The 22,887-nt window shown below is 35.2% G+C and overlaps 1 protein-coding gene across 3 annotated transcripts in view; it reads right to left on the reverse strand.

Moving 5' to 3' along the window:
• Positions 1 to 22,887, reverse strand: part of SGCZ (sarcoglycan zeta) — a 420,887-nt gene that overhangs the window by 65,016 nt on the left and 332,984 nt on the right. For all 3 annotated transcript variants that reach the window (XR_004240334.1, XM_032109901.1, XM_032109902.1), the window contains exon 4: positions 13,930 to 14,017. Coding sequence is in view for 2 of the 3 variants with exons in the window: in XM_032109901.1 (XP_031965792.1) it covers positions 13,930 to 14,017 (88 nt within the window). In the remaining variant the exon portion in view is untranslated. The remainder of the gene's footprint in view (positions 1 to 13,929; positions 14,018 to 22,887) is intronic.

Here is a 22,887-nt window from a genome sequence, read left to right on the forward strand (position 1 = left end):
GCCACACATTATAATAAGAGGAAACTCAGTAGAACCATCTGAATCAGGCAGGACACTTCCTTCATCATAATCCACAGACCCACTAATATCCAAGAAAGATTAGTGGTGTTACAGGTTTAAGACTTTGTCAAATGAAAATTCTCCCCTCTCAGGCAGATTTCACTTCTAGGAACTTCATAGAATCATGGAATCATTATGGTTATAAAAGACCTCTAAGATCATCAAGTCCAGCCTTAACCTGACACTGTCGAGTCCACCATTTATATGGCATATCATTTTCACTGAAAAACACATCTGAAATATTGCCTGTCACCTCTGCAATGGATACAATACCTCTTTCCTGCAGTCTGTCTTCCTGGTGCATCTTGACAGTGGAACTATGAAAATAGTACGTAGAAGTTGGATAAAAATTGCAGCAGACAGCACTCTCCATGCTACTTCTGCATGAGGCCACAACAGCTCAAGAGCAATTCTGCGCTTTTCCTCCTACTATTCCTAACATATGGTATTTTCCATGAGACTCAGAAACTACATGGCTGAACAGACCTTTGGTCTGATTAGATACAGCTGTTCATAATTTCATCAGCTATGAGCAATACACATGGGTGAATGAAAGTAAAATGTGATTCTTTACTTCTTGAAGGTTGTTTGAGCCTTAAGTCAACACATTTATTTTGCTTCTGTAATGGTTAAAAGGATGTGCATTGTCTGTAATTTTAGCTACAACATTTTAATTGCTTATATGGGTCCCTAGATAAGAAAGCCAAGCAAGACACAGGAAGATATGTCAGGCACCAAAATGTATCTGTAGGAATTCACACTGTATGTTTTGCTCTACTTATAATCCCATTAAGTTTAATTTACTCAAAACATGATCTAGATTCTTGAACTGAGGCTTGTGGCAAGATGACTTTTCTATTGGACTAATTTTTCTCATAATACTATAGACACATTATAAACATAAACAAATAATATATAATAAACATATTAATAATATATGTGGCTATATGTAAACAGATATTTTACATTTAAACTAGATTATTAAATAAAGTATTTTAAAATATAAAGTAAATAGTAGGTTAAATTATAAATAAATATATATTTTTTATTACCAGATCTATTACATTATCTTTCCTATGCATGTTTTCCTTTATTGTCCAGGAATCTTTCTTTGTGAGATCAAGAAATAGCCACAATATGTTAAATTTTTCTTGTAGTTGCATTTATCAACTTAGCTTTCATTGACAAGCTCAAAAGTCCAGCTCAAGCAGCTGTATTATTTATAACTCTAACATATTTTGTGTACTACAAGATGTGAATGGGAGTAGAAAGCTTATCAATTTTTCTTACTCATGATGAATGCAATCTGAATATTACTAAATCCTAAGAGAATTTTACAAGTTTTCAGCCTTATCCTTAACCTTGTCATTTCTAGCTTTCTGTGATGTGATTGGTTTTTACAACATAAATAATTTACAAAGCTGATCCTACACCTTTTGGAATCTGAGTCTTATTGAAGCAGTCTGGGCACCACTTTTTCATACAAAATTAGTGGGAATATTTCCACTGTCTCTGTTAGCTGAGCTAGGCTGTAAGTCTATAGTTATGCTGTTTGGTCACTACATGTTTTATGAAAATACAGTTGCTTCTAAGTAACTGCACATTCAACTGGTGAGAAATGAGTTAAAAAAAGACAGAACAGTTCATAGTGAGACACATGACTACCTGCTGTACTTGATGAACACCACATTCAAATCAAACAGCAAGAGCATGTGGAAATAGTAAGGGGAGTATGAAACGTCTTCATTAGATAGAGGAAACTCAAAGACAAAACAGGACTGTTGAATTTCTCCTTGGGAAATAGAACATCTCGCAGATCATAAGGTCAATCATTCCTTGCTAAACCTGTTACTGTTTATCATTATATATTTCCTTTAGGTCAGACTTTTAGCCAGACTCCTCCATTGAATGTTCTACCAATTTACCAGAAATTCTACTGAAAAGTGACTGATGTATAAATCTCTACATCTCTGCTTTGTTCTTAAAAACAGATCTGATGTTTGACCTATCTGCATCTTTTGACTCCTCATCTCTCATCTGCATGCTGTCTGAAATACGTGCTAGTACTGCAAGGACCTTTATGCATCCTGCTTTATCATTCTGAGGTAACTGGACTGAAAATGAAATTGGATGAAGTGAAATACATTCATGTAATCCAATGGTTCCTTACCTTTCCTCTTACTCATTTTATCCTGTGACCTTTTTAAGCAACTGTTGTGGATCTTACTTTGTTAAGATTTAGAAACTAAAGCATTTCAGTTTTGTCTTTCTTGCTTGTAATATTCTCTGTAAGTATTAGACAGTTATTCTGAGATTTTTTTCTACCCTCCAGACATATTGAACATTTTTTTGTGTTTTATTAATATAAATTAAAAGCTAGCAAATATTTTTGCTCATATTCACAGAATCACAGAATCATTCAGGTTGGAAAGACCTCCAAAATCATGGAGTCCAACCTTTGACCAATCTCCACCTTGCCAATATATTCTTTATGTACCCTTGTTATTAAGAGGTTAGCTTTGCATCTTCCTTTTTTTCCCCCCCAACTTTATTAAAAAAATTGTTCTTCCAAATGCTTTTGGCAGTTTCCCATGGACTTCAAATAAAATGTGTTGTGACTCAAAAATATTTTATAATATTGCTCACAATGTAGTGAATTAGACCATTATAATGTTTCTGAATGCAAATCAAAATTTTTGAGATAAAGAATTTAATTAATCACACTTTGAGAGAGAAGACTGAAACAAAGGATATGAACTACCAGAGTACTTAGAAGCTTTCTTGAAAAAGAAATGTTAAAGAACCCCTATTTTACATTTTTATATTCATTCAATACTGCTAGCTACTCTATAAGGAAGACTAAAAAAGTCTATTTTTTACAAACTGTTTCTCTGATTATCTGCTTTAGCTAGAGAGTAAAAATATCCTGAAGCTATCTGTGCAAAAGGTCTTACCATTTCATATAACTACACTTTAATTGAGAAAGATTTAATGAAAGAATGTACAAAATACTAAAAGATACACGACTCATTTACAAGGCTACCACTTGGTACTAATGGGTAGAAAAACAAGAGAAAAAAATATAGCGTGATGACCAGAAAATGATAGTTTTAAACCATTCTGCTGCTTGGCAGATCAGTGAAATGCATTTCCAGATTTCTGAACAACTAGCCTCCACTATGATGATGGCACAAGATGATGAGGGTTTAACCCAGCTCTCAGGATTTCTGCATTATCCATTTAGGGAATTACTTGTCTCCTTGCCCTTGACAGTGGGACAAGGGCCAGAAAGCTGCAGAAGCAGGATAAAAGCATATTTGGTCTCTTAGCTTCTGGAAGTGTCTCTTTTGATTAAGGTTCTCAGTGGAGTTCATTGTTGACTTGTAACACATAAGATGCAATTCAATTCACTGATGAAGACATCTACCTCGGCTGGTTACCCAGCTGACACTGAAATTCTGTATCTTTGTGATTTGAACCACTGCCAGATTGTCTACCTTTGAAATACCCTACTTATGGAGGCTATATTGATACCCTTGGGAAATCTGAAGTGACCCTAAAAGAACGTATGATTCTGTATCTGGAAAGAAGTACAATCTAGATGCAGATGGATGTACAAATTCAGAGACAAGACCTGCAGCATAGGTGGAATTTTCATCTGGACCAGCTGAAAGCCCTCGCATCGGAAGTATGGCAAGCCAACCAGAATTGCTCAGCTAGAGAAAAATAGGTGTGCTAAATTAGCACCTGGCTTCTTATTCTGTACAGGAAACAAAATGGATAGGAGGTGCCTTGGTAATATGTATGATAAAAGGGCAACAAAACAACTTCTACAACCAAAATACATGTTTAGAATAACACAAAAGCAAAATCATGAAGTTTTGGAACTCTAATGTTGTAATAACTTATTATAAAGGCAAGGTAGTCCTTAATTTTTATTTGGAAAAAAATGCTCACTCTGTATTATTTTGATTTCTAACTCATGTTAGCGATTCAGTGAGTGATAACTATTCCCAGTGACTAATTAATTTCAGATTTATGGAGTGCTTTTTTTCACAGGAAGAAATCTAGTCAAAATTTAAAAATATTCAGCTAGTCATTAATTCAATGCCATCTGTTCATAATTCACTTACAGCTGCAATATTTATCACTCTAAGAATAGCCTAAGGAAAAAGAAGTTATTTTCAGACATATATTTATGTACTAAAGAAATTTTTTTAATCCATAATGAATATACCTTTAAATATCCTGTACGTGCTTGAGACAAATTACATCAAGACAGCTTTGCCCATCTACAAATGGCACAACTAAACATATCTAGTATTGGCATAATATGGAACTTGAAACTCATGTTCTAAATGGAGGTAAAAAAAAGGCAAATAAACTAATTCGTTTATAAACAAGCACAAAAAAGCAGCAGTGTTCTAGCTGTGGTTATTAATTGCTATTTTCCAATGTATTTTTAAAGTTACAGTGTTACACTGAAGTTGGTTTTGGAAATGTCTATTTTTATAGGACTTGGAGCAGCACAATAAATAGAAATTTAACTTCAATATTAATGTTTTTAGAAAACAATACTAGTTGCAACATAACACTGAGATGCAATTTCTGATATTCTAAAGATATGTGAGGGGATATTCCATAAAACTGATTTTTTTTTTTTTTTTTAATACTAGTCATCTAATAGATATAAACCAGAAATTGCTATCTAAGAGGTTCACAATTTCATATGAACAAATAATTTTCATGGGCAAACGCAAATGTTTCCAAGCCTGACTATTCACTTGAAAGAATCTCTTTCACAAACAGAAACAGGCTAATTTCCCATAGAGCCTCAATAACGAAACTGATAGAACTCAGACTTTTTAAAGATAACTTAGCTGAAGAGAGAATCTAAGTCTACAATCAAATTACTTCTTATCCCTAGGTTTGACAAATCTCTTTGCTGTTATTTCAACACCTTTAAAACATCCGCATGCTGTTGAATTTCTACATCTAAGTGTTCTCTGCAACTCTGAAATAAAGGAGAACACAAGAAAGATCTCACTGCTCTTCTCTTTCTTTTAAACTATGTTTTTGTATTTAATTGAGTTAAAATAGGTTTCTCACTTTTTGCCCCTATTTTCTCCTTCACCCCTTAGAACAATATATTCCTGACAATATTAGTGAGCTGTCTGAACATCAGGGAAAAGAGGGGTAAAAATAAAATCTTAATGTCCTGTCAGAGACTTGCTAAAAGTCCAGATGTTGTGGGTAATTTAATAATGCTTAGCGCCCAGCAGCAGCCTTGTGAATGTCATAGTGCATGCACAGCAGCTGTTTTTGAAGTTAAATGAAGTATTAGCTTTAGATAGAGCTAAAGACAAAGAATTAGAGCCATCTTTTGAAGATTTATGCTGCATCCTTCAAACCCACTCCTATACCTCTAAAACCTACTTATATACCTCTGAATAACACCATTTCTTTGACTCTTGGGATGTCTCTCCTACAAAAGGAAATCACTTCTCCTTCCCTGCTCTGAACATTTGGGTAGTAGCTACGTTGCCTGTACTGGCCAACAGCATGTGGGTAACAGCAGCAGGACAGATGGCACTGGATTAATGTTTAAACACTAACACTTCTGCACACCACCATGAAAACACTAATTACCTCTTCCCACTCAGACTCTACCTCAACAGTTAAATCAATCAACTGCTTGTAGTTCCAGGTCCTCTGATATGTCATGAGGTTGGGTTGGGTGGGATGGGAAGGGGATAAAATATTTGAGAATTAAAACAGAATATCTTTTTCTCCTATTTTTCAGTGCCAATTTTCTAGAAAGAGTGGAAAGGTCCAAACTTGTATTTAAACTACATATAAGGTGAAATAAAGAGCCGATAAGCACCAAAGTAAGCAGAGGACTGCAGTATCACTGCCAAATAGCTATTGATAATTGAAACCTATTTCATTATGTGTCCAGAATCACTACAGATGCTCTGGGGTAAAAGTTAGCATTGAGATGAAATACTAAGGCAGCGAGCTGAGGCTCATACCAAGTGGATTGGACACTGCTCTGCATAGTCACTGCTGTAATCCTGCTCCCCCTCCATAACTCCTGCCTGGAAAACACTGACTTAGTGCTCCCTTTCATCCTTTTCATATCACCTCTAAAGTGACAGTGGCTAGAGACCATTGTGCTTTCATGAGAAAAAGAGACTTGTGGTGGCTTCTTTTTGAAGGCCGCCCTGGAAGAAGCCAGCACGTCACCAGTCCAGGTGTTCCTGCCAGCACCACATCAAAAATAAGGTACTGGACCTTAAAATTCCCTCCAAATTTAGATCATGAACAAACAAGGAAAGGAAATTAGCTGCATGTATTTTATCTATGGTATCAAAAAAAAATCAGACTATTTATTAAAGTACAAAGTATGTTTTTCTTTTTGTCTGTCAGTTACAGACAGACATGGTGCTTTCCACGTTAGATCAAAACAACTTCAGATATGAACTAACATGAGCTGTACCTTGTATCTGAGGTAGAAATAGTCTTCCTGAGCTCAGACTGAGGGAAAGAAAAAGAAAAGAAGAAAAGCTGGATCAAGACTCAAATGGAAAAAACTTTTAGAGTCTGAAGAAGGTAGAAAGTAGAAAAAAATACAGAGTGCAGAAATAAGGGGAAGAGGTCTTAAGACCCCAGCTCTGGAAGTACTGAAGTTATTAGTTTTAAGATTCAAAGAAGACTACATATAACACACTACTGAGGATGATAAAACTTGAAGCAAGGAATCACATCCACTGCATCGACCTTTTTGGATAAGCTCTTTAATACCAACAATGCACAAGCACTCTCTCTCCACTGAAATAACCATGCGGAAATTGCACAGAATTCAATTACTGTCCTACTGCTGCTTGCAGTTGTGCTTATTCATAAAGAACTTTTAATTCTGGGCATATCAACTGATGTGATATGCTCTTGTATTTTAGGAAGGAGGTATCAGGCTAAATAATGGCCATACCTACCAGAAAGAATTACCACTTGGTCCTAATAACTGACAGAGAAATAACTTACTACTCTATTTTTACAGCACAGTTTTCATGTAGCAATTCATGTGGAAATTCATGTGGCAATGAGGGAGACTTAAGATATATTTTACACAAAGTGTATTTCAAATATTAAACAGCAATGTAGTGTTATGTCTGCATATAACATACAATAAGATCATCATAACGATATGAAAGATATTGCTTAAAAATTGAAAAATGTACCTAATTTATCAGAAGTACTGTGTAAAGCATCTCTCTCTTTCAAAGAGATCTTGTTAACCAAGCACAAACTGGATTGAAAATTGTTGACATAGTATATTTAATAATTTTATGAGTTAGTTCTGTAATGGATGTGTAAAAAATAATACTATTTTTCAATCCAGTTAATGCAAGGGCTTTGTCACCAGGGCATGTTTGCCATAGCTGAATTTCAAATGCACATATGAAGATTAACACAGAAAATGATGCAACCAATTTCCAAGTGAAATAGTAACAAAAATTAGAAAAAAATTGCCTGCCTCTTGATGCTGAATCAAAACAAACAAATCCTGATGCTTTTTATTATTTCTAAATTACTTGAACAGAGAATTGCAAGAGAAATATGGACGAATTTCAAATAAATTACAATGTTAATTTTTTCAGGATTAGTTTGGCAGACCCATCAAAGTGCTGGCAAATAGGTCAAAGTTTTGACCTATTTTTTTGACCAGTTTTCAGAGAGCTTCACATTTTCCTAATTCTGCACTTCAAGATAATTAATTAATGGGAATGGATTCTCAAGATAGTTTAGCCAAAGTCATTAAGGGTATATATATTAGGTGAACTCCTATCATAAAACCTGTTACAGCACAGATGGTTTGTAAAAAGACTTTTCCATGGATTAGACAGACAGAAATGGAGGCAACATCACATTGCCCTGTAAATTGTGAGAAGAGATGAGACTGAGATTCCAGCTGGACATTTCAATTGTTATGAGCAACATGGCTCACTTTTTGACTGCCTCTTGGCTCATCTTGCATGCTTTGCCAGGAGGAGATATAAAGCCATATGGCCTTCCAGGCACTGCTCCATCATTCCTTCTGCAGTGAGTCCTGAAGCTGAAAGAAATCCTTTAACCCTGCAGTTAAGTACAAGGCAAACGGACCTGTATAAAAAAGAGCAAGTTATGTCCCAGTTACCTCCATTTAAAAGACCTGACAATGGATTTGTACCACAAACTAGCACATCGGTTGTATTTTCACCTCCTGATAAATTGTTTATATTCCTATACTTGGAAAGAGTACTTAACTGGCTATAAAGGTTTAAGAACCATTATACTTTAAATTAGTACACTCATTATGTATAAGATTTTGCTGGGTAAATTATCCAAATATTCTCTGAATGACAAATACCTAATCTAAAACCAGGGAAAACATCAGACAATTGTCAACAGAAAATTCTATTTAAGATGCAAAAACATCTGAAAAAATATAAGCAATGCAAATTATTTTGCCCAAAAATTACAGATTCTGTGTTCATTTATTTTTTGTATTAGAAAATTAAGAGGAAGTGAAGTAAGTATAAGTTAAAAACCTTTGCTACAATGAGAATAACTTGATAAATGACAAAATGTGCCAAACGAAGATTTTAAGCTATTACCTATTCAGTCTGAATTTCAATGTGAAATACTCTTCTTCGTATATAACTGCAAAAATTGGACTACTAATTCATCTAGGTATGGTAAAGTGGTATTAAGGACCAAAATTTGTGTTTATTCAGTCTGTATTTTAGTTAAGGAATAGAAATCAAGAGAATGCTGAGAAATGGATAACTCATTTATTTGGCTTTGTTTTAGCAACATATCTTCTTGGCAATAATAATTATCCTACTGTACCACAGTGGTTACAAGAGCAAGTGCTTTAATATGAAAATTAGACTAGCAGAATGTTTACTCTATTTCAATTTTGAAAATCTTACTGAAATTTGGAACAACAGGTAGGCAAACCTCTTCGTAAGCGGAAGGAGAAAGTCTTTATTTCACATATTCCTGACAAGTTCTAATCCATGTTTTCTCAGTTGAAGGGCAGAAAGAGCTAATGAGGTATTGTAAACCAACTCCACCCCTTCCCTCCCAGCACCCTACTACAGATGATACAAGCACAACTGTGCAGATAAGAAAGAGTTGAGACCATTTTTTCCCTTTTCCTACAGTGAGGAAAGGGTATATGTGTATGATCAGTCTAAAACCACCCTCTTCTTGCAATGCTTAGGAGAAAAGACCTTACATTTGAGGCTACTGTGTATGCGAACAAGATTAAAAAATACAGAAACATTTCTTGTCTAATTCAGCATGTTATTAATGGATACTTAGTTCAAGTTCATAAAAATCTTAAGTAAATGTCTGACAATATCAAAGATTTAGAGCAACACGTACACATATTTTTACATGTACCTTATTATTATTGTTACTACCCCACAGAGTAAGAATATATTACAATATTTTGCTACTCTCGCAGATTCTAAAAGCAAGAATGCTTAAAACGTTGTACCTTGCTTCAGATCTTCATTGATATCTAAAGGTTGCATAGGGAACATCAGAGGCGACATTTAGGTGGTGAGTTACTTTGAGCGCCTCAGAAGTGAAGGGGTAGCAGGATGTGTCACCTGGTGAGGTATCACTTGATATAAGCATATGCAATTGCCATGGGCGATATAGGTATGAATAATGGAGACTCCCACTCCCACAAAGTTACACAGCTGCAGTTTCTAATGTCCAATAGTTTCTGCACAATAACCCATGTGCTCTTGATGGAACACAGCAAGTAAGCAAGCACATTTTAAAGAAAAAGATATCGAATGCACAAGACGAGTTTTGTCGTAAATGTATGGAAAGGATCTCCAAATTTGACAAGCTATTTGAATATATTTTTAGCAATGTTATCAGTCTTTAGCAGTGCTGTAATTGAAAATCATACATCTGCCTGCTATTTTCAAAAAGTAACTGCAAGAATGTGATATAACTTTGGTATTCAAATATTTTTTCTGAATTTGCATGGCTCTGAAGATCTCAGTGTGTAGAGCGACAGGTTCAGGAGTTCTCTAAAGCTGCGACTTGTACAGATCTGGACCTCTGTAAGACTTATGATTCAGTCTGAGGGCTCAAAGCTTAGCAGAAATGAAATGCACTTTTTTGCACATTTCAGATATCCCCAGAGTTCTTTATGAAGAGATAAAGGTCAAAATTGCTGTCAGAAGCAATTGTTGCAGTAAGGAAAAAAGTGGAAAAAACCTCTCACCAAAAAAAAAAAAAAAAAAAAAAAAAGCTGAAATAAAAATCCAGTCTGAGGATGAATTTACATTAAATACAAATGTGCCTTTCAAATGTCACATTAACCTTTTTTAGTGCTTGCGAGACTAATGTACTCCACTGAAAAGCAGGCAAAGTTATACATGATATGTGCAGACAGTATGGAGACAAAAGACTTGTGGCTCAAGGTGAGCAACTAATGTGCATTTCTAAGATTGGTAGAAAAAAAAATAGATATTTTTCCATATAAACAATGCAAACATTGATTAAACAGAGAAAAAAGGTTGTATAAAGGTAATTCAGTAGAATGCATAATGCAAAAGGTATTACTAAGTAAGGCTTAGGAGGGGAGAGATGTGATCACTATCCAGCTTATATACAAAATTCAATGGATTGGCATTTTTTCATCTGTATTTTGTAGATACAATTCATGTCTGTGGTACATCTGCTCCATTGGTCTTAAATGGCATGTCTAAAAACTGAAGTCTGTGGAGTCCTTTTGGAGATCCAGACACAAACTTGGCAGTTTCCAGAGCATATGTCATGAATAGACTGGAATACAAACCAACATTTCTTGCTCAGTTGGTACAGATCCCAACAGAAAGCATTGCTACAGCTGTGACTTTCTCTCTGTACTTTCTCTCTGTGTAGTTTTTAGTGCCAGTATAAAAATATTGTACTGCAATAATGGGTGTACCCTTGTTTTGGTATGACCTGGAGCATAACTTGAATTTATACCATTTAAATATGAAACCACTCAATCATCTGATACACTTAGTTACTTTTGTTAAAATTTATTTAATATATTTTTTCTTCACTCCTCCTAGGTTAGGATGTTTCCCAAGATGTCTTAATGATGCAGTTTAATGATGCATTTTGTCTTCCATAGTTCCCACAGAATTGAATACCTGTTAATAGTTTCACTGGATTTTTCCATCTCCCTGAGTGAACATATAGCCTTCTTCCTCCTAGCCACAATACAACTTTTTTACATTAATCTATCTTCCCATTACAGTTCTAATTATATGCTCTTAAGTCTTTCTTAGTCTTACATGGCACAAACACCACAGAAAGAATTTTTAGTTGTCCTAAAATTTGACATGAGCAGCAATTTGGTTACCAAAGACGAGACCAGCCTATTTGCTGGCTTGTAACATCGCTTCAGTCCTGTGAAATGTGGATAAAATGCCAATGATATCACATGTATAAAAAGTGCATTATCATGCTTCTGAATGCACTGGCATCCTTCTTTGTAGAATGCTCCTGCCATGCATATAAACTTGTAGTCTATATTTTTTTTCATGATTATTATTCAACTCTTTAAAGGCTGAACAGATAATGACACTGCAAAGTTGTTAACAAGAAAATTTTTTCCACCAAGACATAATAATTTGCTTTTTTGTTGTTGTTTAAAACATTTCTCCTCACTGTTTACTTTCATTCCTTTCACTGGGCAGCCACACAAACAGCTGCTTCAGCACACAGCACTAGTGAATGGACAGAGAGCATTTTTAAAGACAGGGACTTTCAGGGGCGCATTTACAACTAATAGAAAAGTATATTTTCTTATGTCAGCAAACCCCGCACAGAAAAGTCCTCTCCCTTTCTTTCAGCAAATATGGCCATGCTTTTACCTAGGCAAAAGTAAAAACTTGTCTTTCTCTGTTCTGTCTTACACAACAAAAAGTTTAGAAGGGAGTGCATTAAAATATATATTTTTATTTTTAGGTTCCTGTTAACTTCTTTGATTTCTAATAGTAGAAGGTCCAGGTTTTACTGATTCTACTGGCAGTTGTGACTGTCTTTACTAAGTAAAAAATATTTAATAAGAGATGAGGAATATTTTAACATGCATCCAATGCTGTACAGGAGGTTTGCAAAATAATAAATAAGATTTTTATACTGATATAAGAAATAGTGAAGGCCATATATGAAATATAGAGGAAGATAGATTAAGAAATAATGTAAATACATATTGCAGTTTAACAAGCTTCTACTCTCCAGAGACTGCATCAGCTGCACACCAAGAAGTTTAAGGTGTTCACCCTAAGAATGGTAACATAAAAACACAGGGTTTTTTTCAGGCCTTCATGTTTTTAGAATATTAACCTCTAGTGTGATGCCTTTAAGTAGGTCAGTCTCAATACATTCACACTTATCTTCTGTGCTGGGTTCACTCAGCCAGAATAATGTCAGTGATAAAAATATTATATCTATGTCATCCAATGTGAATGTCTGCCATGGGCAACTCACCTTTTAGCAATTACCAGCTGAAGTAGAGGTTTTAACAATAGAATTACCAGATGATAGAGAATGGTGTTCCGTAATTGCACTGGGCAAGTACAATACGGCCAGAACAGGTGTTAGCTTAATTTTCTTCATCTGTACCTGCTAGCAAGTCTGGTTACCCTTGCACACTCATTCGATGTGGTCATTCAGGGAAATCAGTGCAGATGGTGTGTCACTGTGTGCACTTGCCAAAGATTTTTACAACTAGAAGCCACTGTCTTCAGTCAGTATGAAAACTTAGTATAGATTACAACTAGAGTTTAACTTAAAATTGTTTGTGGGCATACCCCCAGCACATGAGAAAAAAACAATGAATAAAACACATCTTAATCCAGAAGTAAAGTGAAAAAAATGAAAACACATAGAGTCTAAGGGGTGTCTCCTTGAATTTTATACACTAAGGTCTTACACATGTATGTTGTTTTATTTTTTATCTCATTCCCAGTCAATAAATATTGTTTTGTATCAGAATGAATATGTTACTTTTCAGTGAATTTTTTGCCTAATATTCTTAAAAATAAATTAATATCAGTACTCTCCTATTTCAGAAAATATAAAAAATATTACTTCATATTTATTAACGCAAGAAGTATGATTTGTACTAAAACCAAAGATAACACAGTAAACTTCATAAAAGCAGGGGAAAGTATATGGTAATTGAAACAGATAAGTAAGATAAGTAAAGGATTTTTTATTTCTATTTCATTTGGAACAGCTGTATTTTATACTTTGTGAAATATCCGTTCTAATGAATGACTGCCAGTATGTTAACTTTTCATTTAAATTTTGCAGTGACTAGGAAAGCATTTCGATTTTTGGGATTTTTTTCTGGTTTTTTACATTCTGTTACTCCAACTACTTTGAATTTGTACTGACACAAATGCCTTACAAAAGTGACAGGGACAAAGCAATTACCACCGAAGTAATGGAAGACTGACAGAAATTGTAAGAAAATTATGGTTATTTTCCCACTGAAAGTGTTGTTGAAACATATTTTGCTGAGGCTTTTTCAGTTTGTTTTGTTACAGTAGTCTCAAAAATAATAACTTTTCATTAAGCTGTTTTAGCTATTTTGAGGCATTTCTACTTTTTCTTCCTTGAGCTAATGCTGAATCATGCTCTTATGATCCATTGTATGCAGTGGGTTTTGCTTGAATATGGTGATGAGATTTTATTCCATGGCTTTTCAGGGAATATTTTATATGTGATGTTAATTAATGAAACCTATTAATAAAGCTAAACTGATAAATATAACAGTCAATAAAGAACACTCACCTACTGTCAGTTGTCCAGTTAACTGTCCCATGTGATTTCTTGCATTCACTGTTACATTTCTGTCAGACTGTAAGACCAGTGGGCTATCCTGGGAAACATGTATGAGACAATAAATGAGAGAACAAAAAATTGAGGTAAAATTAAGTTAGAACTTAACATAAACATGCATGCTGAGAGGGAAGTTGTGTCAAGTATAATAGGCCTTTCTTATAATTTCATTAATATTTTAAAAGTCAAAATTTTATATTAAAGAATACCAAGAATACTATTTTAAACTTGAAATATTTTTGCATACAATCCTTGCTTTAGAAATCAGATTTGAACTTGATTTATTTAATTTGGATTTAATTTCCTGTCAATATTATTAAGTTCCAAATTCACAAAACCTTAACGCCAATCTGTTTCACTAGCCTTTCCCATATATTGTTAACCTTTACTTTTCTAACTACCTAACCAACAGTATATTGCATTATTCTATTAATCTGCACAATCTATAATATTTGCATTTCACTTACTGAAACCTTACAAACACAGAAATGAATTCCTTTGATGATAAAGAGAATTTTTACTCCCAAAACAACAATGAAAGAGAGCACTGGAAGGTGAGATCTAACAGAGATCCCTGATCCACTGCCAGTAGTACCTTAGAGGTACTATTAGGGATCAAACATACAGCAAGGAGACAAACACTTTACGATGTTAAATACAGTTTTAACAATTTTGGAGTCAATTTGCAGGATGACTACACGGCTCTCAGCATCCAGCTAGGTTTAAGCATTTGACGCTTATCCTGTGTCCAAAGCCAGCATAAAAAAATCTCAGAAATAATTGAATTTTGCTTCTTGAAGAATGAGGAGCCAGATGCACTCCTCCAGGGGAAGCACAGATGCACAGGAAAGGGGAAGAGCTTCAACAGAGAGCCAAGAGAAATAGCCTAAGAAGAAAAGAGCAAGCTCACTAGTCATGCTCTCACTGGAGTGGGGTGAGTGCATGAGAGAATAGAAAAAGTAGGATTGTGACTGCTGCTGCAGAGAGGCACTTTTCTCCCTGGAATCACCTAAAACCCCACGCTTCAGGCAGTTTGCTAGCACTCAGTATGCCTATGTATGTTTATCCAACAGCAGTAAGTCATCTGACAGAAACACCTGGGGATGTGTCTTAGGTAGGAATGACTAAGGGCTAGGAAGATATTTGGGAAATTTATTATATACTTGTTATGTTCTTAGATTCTTCCCCGGGCATCCATTATTGGTCATCCCTGGACTGAGCATATAATTTTAAATAAACCTCTTGTGTATGTCTCTTAATATATTGCTTCTTGCTCTTCTTGAAAGTTTTTTAGATGAGAAGGAAAGGACTTAAAGAGACTATATCACTATATCTATCTTTATAGATAAAGATTTAATTTTAACCTGAATGATGCTTTAGGTTTTCATTAAAATTTTCCAGACCTTACAGTCCTTTCCTTTGAATCCAGGGCTTTCTTGTAGAAAGAGAAACACTCTTCCCAGTTGTTTTCACTATGATTATTAACTTTAAATGATAATCGGTTCCCTGGGAAGTCTGAAATGATTCTGAGTTAATTTCAAAGAGTTCAGGTGTATTTAATCTCTCACTGGACTATGCTATGACCTCTCTAACATCCTGCCAATTAGCTCTGCATCACAGAGTCTGGCAGATGAAAGTCACTGTTTGGCTTGTCCATCTTCTAGATAAAAAGCTATAATTATCAGTGAGACACAGTGTTCAATTTTACTAGTTTGAGCTAAACATGTGATGCAATCAAGGGAGCTTCTGGCAACAAAAGCAGCTGCTAAAGACCTTTTTCTCAACACTTGATTTCCACTTTCCTTACGCTCCTTTGAAAATCTTTAGTCCAGGTAACTGCTGCTCTGGGAAAGGCAGGTGTCCTAATAGGCATCTGCAAGGCCAAAGGCTTTTAAGGAGCCCTTTTCACTTTTGCTTAGTCACTACTTGGTGAAAAGTCTTCTCAGTTAGAATAGTCTCACCCTTAGCAAGGGAGGATACTGCCATGCCTATTTTTGCCAGTTTAGCAAAAGTTTGGGAACTTACACTCACAAAAACTTATCCCAATCTGATCTGAAGGTTTCTTTCCTTTCACCATAGGAAAATACTTAACACAAATCTCAGGCTAAAATATGCGTCTCAGCTTCTAATTTTTAAAAAAGAACGTTGAACATCAAATTCTGAAATACAGGATAATGAAAAGATAGGTGAGCCAAGCCTTCCTTCTTCTTCTTTCCTTGTCTTATATAAAAGATAAAAAAGAGGGATGAAGCAGTTAAGAACTTAAATCTATATTCCTCAGTTTCTGGATGAAAAATACAGAGCAGCAAGCCTAAATTCTGAACCAAAGAAAACACAGTGGCAAAACTCCTATCAATTTAAGCAGTCCAGCATTTCATCTACATGGTTTACCTGCACTTTATTTTACACAGGCAGTGCCTAAAGACAGAGGTTCAAGGAGTTCAAATATAGTCTACTCAGAGGATCTAGACATTCAGGGAAGACTTAGCTGAAATCAGTGGAATTATTGATCTGTAAGAGTATAAAGGGCAATGAATATCAGTCATAGGAATACAAATATACCTAAAGCATAAAAACACTGGGTAATTTTCTTTCTGGATGACCAGATCTGTTACTCTCTTGATGCAAACTTCAGTTTACAGTGATTTTTGATGCCATTTTAAAAATTATACTGTAGATAACAAAAATCAACAATATAAGAACATTCTTACAGTTACATAGAGTTTTAATAATGTCAATATGCTAACAACAAAAATATTATAGAGGAATACTGTCAGGGCCATGAGGGCTCTACCAGCCCTTACTGGCCCTACCCAGCCTCTCTGGGGTGATGTATTTCAGTCCAGTCCCACTCAAAGGCCTTCTGGTTGGGGTGTACTCCTTGTCTCCCCTCACTGTTTAAGGAGCATTCATCCCTCAGTGCCTCCTGACAAATATGAGGACCTGAAGAACTGGCTGCTGTTCATGATAATGTATGAGTTGACTCTTACGAGCCCCAAAGTGTTACAACTTCATGATTAAAGGTAAATCAGATGAACATGTTACTATAGTTACTTCTCATCAGAAACAGGTTTACAGATAGGATTCATAAAGGGAAAGAAAATCTAAGTAATTTAGAGGATATTTTCAGAAAGCTTTCTCAAATTGTAATCCATTTATAAATTGTATAATCCATTCATACACTGAAAATTTTGGGGAAAAAGGGTCTGGGTTCTGATTTTTGTGTTTGTTTGCTTTGGGGTTTTCTTTTGAGTGAGTCAGTTCAGTAATAAATATCAACATTTGCTTTCAGAATTAGATGAGCATATTATTGTAAGTATATGAAAAACTGATAGACTGCTTTATAAAATAATTTTACCAAAAAATATTCTGCATGAGCAATCATAGAAAAACTAATATTTTTTTACAGCTGGTTCAATTATTTTTAACTTATTTTGGACAAATTTCATGCATTTTGTTCAGCATTCAAATAGGCAATCCCAGCTAATTAGCTCAGTTTTGAAGAGTCTTTCCAAAATGAACCTTTTAAATTAGAAACACTTTAAATGGAGAAATCTAATTCCAGTTAGTTTAATAAAACATTGGTTTACTTTAGGTAAAATGGTACACTGTATAATTAAATATAATCCCAGACATGCTCAGAACACAGCTAATTATGATAATACCACCAACTTTGACACTCAGGCACAGTACCAATATGTCTACATTGTTATAGTGCAAGCACTGGCTCTTTTATGATTTGATTTCTGTGCTCAGGCAAGTGCATCACTTCAGGTCTCTGGACTTCTACATGGTGTCATACAGATGTAAAAAGTAATGTAATAAGTAGGTAGGACTTGACATCTGCCACACCATCTGCTGGCAGTTTGTAAGATGATGCAAGATTATATATTGTTATTTTATTTGAGCCTATTCCCAGTATGGGCAGCTAAAATAATTGTGACAGAACCTTTCCTGGCAGAACCAGGACTCTTCCCAAACATACCCTGATACACTAGTGACTCAGAATGACCATTACATTGCCAAGGCACCTTTACAGAAAACAGAAAACAGAAAAAAGAATCAGTATTAGACTTTGGTTTGCTAAGAATTTCACCATTACCAGATTTTAAGAAACACAGAGAACATGTTTCCCCACTGCTGAGGAGCACTACAGTTTCCTGTTGCTTTAGGGATTTGTGCTGGGGGTGCCACTGGACAAGTTGATTGCATCTGGTCAATGACCTCGACAGAAGAATGAAATATGTATGAGTTATTTGACCACTCCATAGGAACAAAATGAGAACTGAAAGAAATAGAAAGTCTTAGTACTCTGGTCAGTGCATCAGACCACAGGAGTCAAAGAACAGATGAGTAGATGTGCAATAACTACAGGGGCAACTGCAGTTAAGGCACATGAGGGATAACAAATGTGAAGAATATCTTGGAGGAATTAAGTGCAAAAAGTTTAGAAGAAGGATATTAAAGAGAGTATCAGTCAAGAAGGGTAGAAAGCAGAGCAAAGTGAGGGGATGGAAAAAGCATTCCTTAGAGGTTATCCATTGTCCAGAACCAGAACATCAGCATGTTTTAGCAACATTCCCTGCAAATGGGGAGGTAATAGTAGAGATGGAAGATAAAGCCCCAGAGACTAAAAAACTACACATCTGTAGGGCTTGGAGTCTCAGAGACAGACTTTCTATCATTAAGGTTATTACTAGCCCTAAAAAAACATGAAGAAATTTGCATTAGGAAAGATTTGAAAGAAAAAGTCCTACAAATGAAAGCAGTTGCTGAGTTCTTGAGTACTTAAAAAAGTGAAGATTCCATTGAAACTGTTGGAAGTTTGTACAGGTTTGGAACTCTTAAAACACAAATTAAACTATTCTTCCACAAAATATTCCCACAATATTTTTTCCAATATTTCCAATATTCCTGTATATCAATATTTACCAACATTCAGTATTTCCAAGAATATTCTCAAAAATTCCCAAGAATCTTCTCAAGGTGTCAGGACAGTAGGGACCCTAACACAGGTGTTTCAAATAGGGAGAAATTAATATAATTTATTGTCCAAGTTATTCCTGTGCAATTCTGAGCTGAAGAGTTAATATGAGTTTTGGTCCAATTTAATTGGATGCTTTTACCTATTTTCTATATCCCCACTTTCCCAAAACAAAGTTTCACATAATGTTTTAGTGTTCTTCCTGTCTAATTGCCCTTTCAAACCTGAAAGTCCCAATTTAATTGCTAGTACCTATACTTAACATCACAAATCTGATTGAAAAATTTCAATAAACACGTTTGGACTTCTGCTTTAAGGGAGCATTCCAAATATCTGAAAAGTTTGACCAAATGTTATTAAAAGTCTGTATTTCTCCACATGACACTTACACACTGATAAGGTTTGGAAAAGTATTCAGGTAAATAAATAGGTCAATGCATTTCATTCATCTGTTGCCAGACTGATTTGCATATAATTGTCATAAAATGCAAGCAGAAAAAGCAACGAAACAGATCTTTCATGTAACACACAGGCAAAATGTGTAGCAGCTTTGACTTCATGTCAAAACTGATTTGGTAAAAATAGCCCGAATAATGATATAGAGCCACATCACCATTGAGAAAAGGGCAATATACCTCATGTAATTGACTCACCAAAGAAATGAAAGGTGTGGAAGAAAGGCAAACGAAGCACAAGCAAATAGTTTGAAACAAACAAACAGAACACCCTAGTTGATGTTTGAGGTTATTGATAAATTTTCAAGAAACATACTTTCTAGATAATTCTTTTTCATCAAAGGATGTTATCTTGATTCCCAGCCTCTGGTCTGCGTCCATGTCAGCCTTGTTATACACTAAAGGCAATCACAGATATCAACCAGATTCCTGACACACCAAATCTGAACCCTAACACATCTACACCTACCAAAGTAATATAGGTGTACCCAACAAGAATTATACACAGAGTTCCAGAGAGCCACATGAATAATGATCATGGCTATAACCTCCAGACAGAAATAACCTACTTGTTTTACTTCCTTGTATAATGCACCATGAAATTTTTATTATGAGGGAATTCGATCATGCATAGAAAAACTTAATGATAAAGCATAAGCAGGTATTTAAATAGCAGACAAAAGACGTGACTTTTGTGGAATTGATTTAAACTTCAAATAAAATTTAAAATGGGATTTAGATATAAACATCCAAACTAAAAATAAAGCAACACTACAAATACACTTGGAGGAAGCTTGTTAAATGCCCAAAGCTCACTCCTTAGTCATTAAGCTTGTGACACAACAAATAAAACTGTATATTACTGAACTGCAAAGCCTCCCAAAACCTTAATGGAGACAAATGAAGAAAACCAATGCAAGTCTTAAAATCTGAAGCAAAAACATTAAGTGTGGAATCACCGTACTTCACTCCTTTGAAACCTTTCAAAGTTCTTGTGGTGTGGGTGTATAAGTTATCAAAAGGATTTTTGTCATTTAAGTTATGCTGAATGGTAATCAACAATCCATTATGCTATTTTTAATTTTGGAAAGCAGTCTTTCAGTTCTTGTTTGTATGCAAGTGTTGACCATGCTATATCACCACAGTGAAACAGGACTGTCTTTCCCGTGCTGTTTTAACTTAAAGTGCTAGAAGATGAAATATAGCAACAATTAACACCAAGAAGAGATTGAAGATATTACAGGAAAATTTATATAAATCAAAGTATATTCATACTTTTAAAAACTATTGCCCACCAGTCCCTGTTGAGGGAGAATTTCTCTACAAAATTTGAATTACATTTATTTTAGATTAAGTAGCTGAAAGAAGAAAAAACAAACCACAAAAAATAAAACCCAATAACATGTTGTGGCGAGTGGTCTGATAACCTGGATATTTGTAAATATTTTAAAAGATTTCTTGCTTCTGAGATGTTTACGACAGAGGAAAGTGTGTCAACACCTGTTCACTTGATGCATGTCAGGAAAAATACATCAGTTTTACTTGGCAATAAATGGAAAAACAGATATAATTGTAAGAAACATTCAAAACAAGATTTTGTTCATTATATTTATCAATGTCTATGGAAAATCTGAAATAAAAGTTCTGAAAACTGTGAAATCTTCAGCACATCAATAGGTTCTGGTTCCACTTTTGTGGTGCCTTGCAGACATAAGCAAAGGATTACATAGAAATAATATTTCCATCAGCAGTTTTTATTTCACTATGATTTCTTTGACAGATCTTTTCAAATTCTAAAGCTGAAGAAGAATAAACAAATTCTAAATAAAGTTTAGGGAATGGAAGTAGAATTTTAGAAATGAGTAAATTGTAGCAGAAATCTGGAATGAACCTTGTAGCTCAAGGCAGAAAAAAAGACTCACTGTTAACAAAAAGTAATAAAATGTCTGTTTAATGCACGTTAAAATGAATATGTTAAAAATGTAAGACACAAAAGTAAGGCAATATGAGTCATTAATTTTAAACTTTTAGTTAAAAGGTTTATTTTAGGTGCATATTAAACCTATTATTTTATAGAAGTGGCAACCTATATGACTAAGTGATACCACTAGTATTAGCAGCAGCTTTAAAAGCAAAAATCAGATTTACTTGTAATTTTTATTTCTTCATGTAGCTATCCTAGTTTCTACAATGGTTATATTTCCCAATAAGCCTTCCTTCAAGCAGAATCACTCATGGCTGGATCCTAATTACCTTGGCAAAACTTTCTGCATTGCTAGTCCTCTCTACCGTTCCTGTGTTAAATAATCAGAAGCAAACACATCTCAAATGAACTTTGAAACGGCGAACAGAGGGGATGTTGTTATTGTTACTTACAGTAAGTAACTATTGTTACTTACAGACTTGCAGGGTCTTCCCCTGCACACACCCACTGCCTATTACAATCATTAGGTGCTTTCAGGCTGCATTATTGCACTTTGTTGAGACAAGAACTATCAGTTACATGGATTTTTAGCATGAGGTACAACAAGGCTTTGATCAAGGCATCAAAAGGAATGAGAGTAAGAATGGCAATTACAGGAATTACAGATAATTCACTGATTTTCTGTTTCTAACCAGAAAAGGAAGGTCAAAGAAAGTGTAACCGCCCCTAATAAAGAATGTAGCAACTGGTAACAATGGATGAGAAGAAGGCTGACAAGTCCTGAGGGAACTGGCTTGTGTAGTTGCCAAACCACTCCCACTGATGTTTAAAAAGTCAAGGCAGTCAGGTGAAGTTACAGGTAGCTGTAAAAAAGTAAATGTACTCATTTTTGAAAAGGGTAGAAATGAGGACCCTGGGAACTACCGACCTGTCAGCCACACATCTGTGCCTGGGAAGATCATGGAACAGATTCTCCTAGAAGCTGTGCTAAGGCTCATGGAGAACAGGGAGGTGATGAGATACAACCAGCACAGCTTCACAAAGGGCAAGTCTTGCTTGACCAAACTAGTGGCCTTCTCTGATGGAGTGATTACAAGGGTCAAGAGTGACAAGGGAAGGGCCACAGATGTCGTTTATCTGGAATTCTGTAAAGCCTTTGACACGGTCCCTTCATAACATCTTTCTTTCTAAATTGGAGAAAGATGGATTTGATGGGCAGACTGTTCAGTGGATAAGGAATTAGTTGGACAATCACATCCAAAGGGTGGTGGTCAACAGCTCCTGATGGACATCAGTCATAAGTTGTGTCATTTTAGGGTCTATCTTGGGACCAGCATTGTTTAATGTCTTCATCAATGTCAAAGGGATTGAGTGTAGCCTCAGCAAATTTGCAGATGACCCCAAGCTGAGTGGTGTAGCTGACACATGTGGAGGATGGGAAGCCATCCAGAAGGACCTGAACATGCCTGAGAAGGGGGCCCAAGGAAAGCTCATGCAATTTAACAAGCCCAAGTGCAAGGTGCTGCATCTGGGTCAGCATAACCCCC

Source organism: Corvus moneduloides, chromosome 5 (assembly GCF_009650955.1).
Source record: "Corvus moneduloides isolate bCorMon1 chromosome 5, bCorMon1.pri, whole genome shotgun sequence".
Lineage (NCBI taxonomy): Eukaryota > Metazoa > Chordata > Aves > Passeriformes > Corvidae > Corvus > Corvus moneduloides.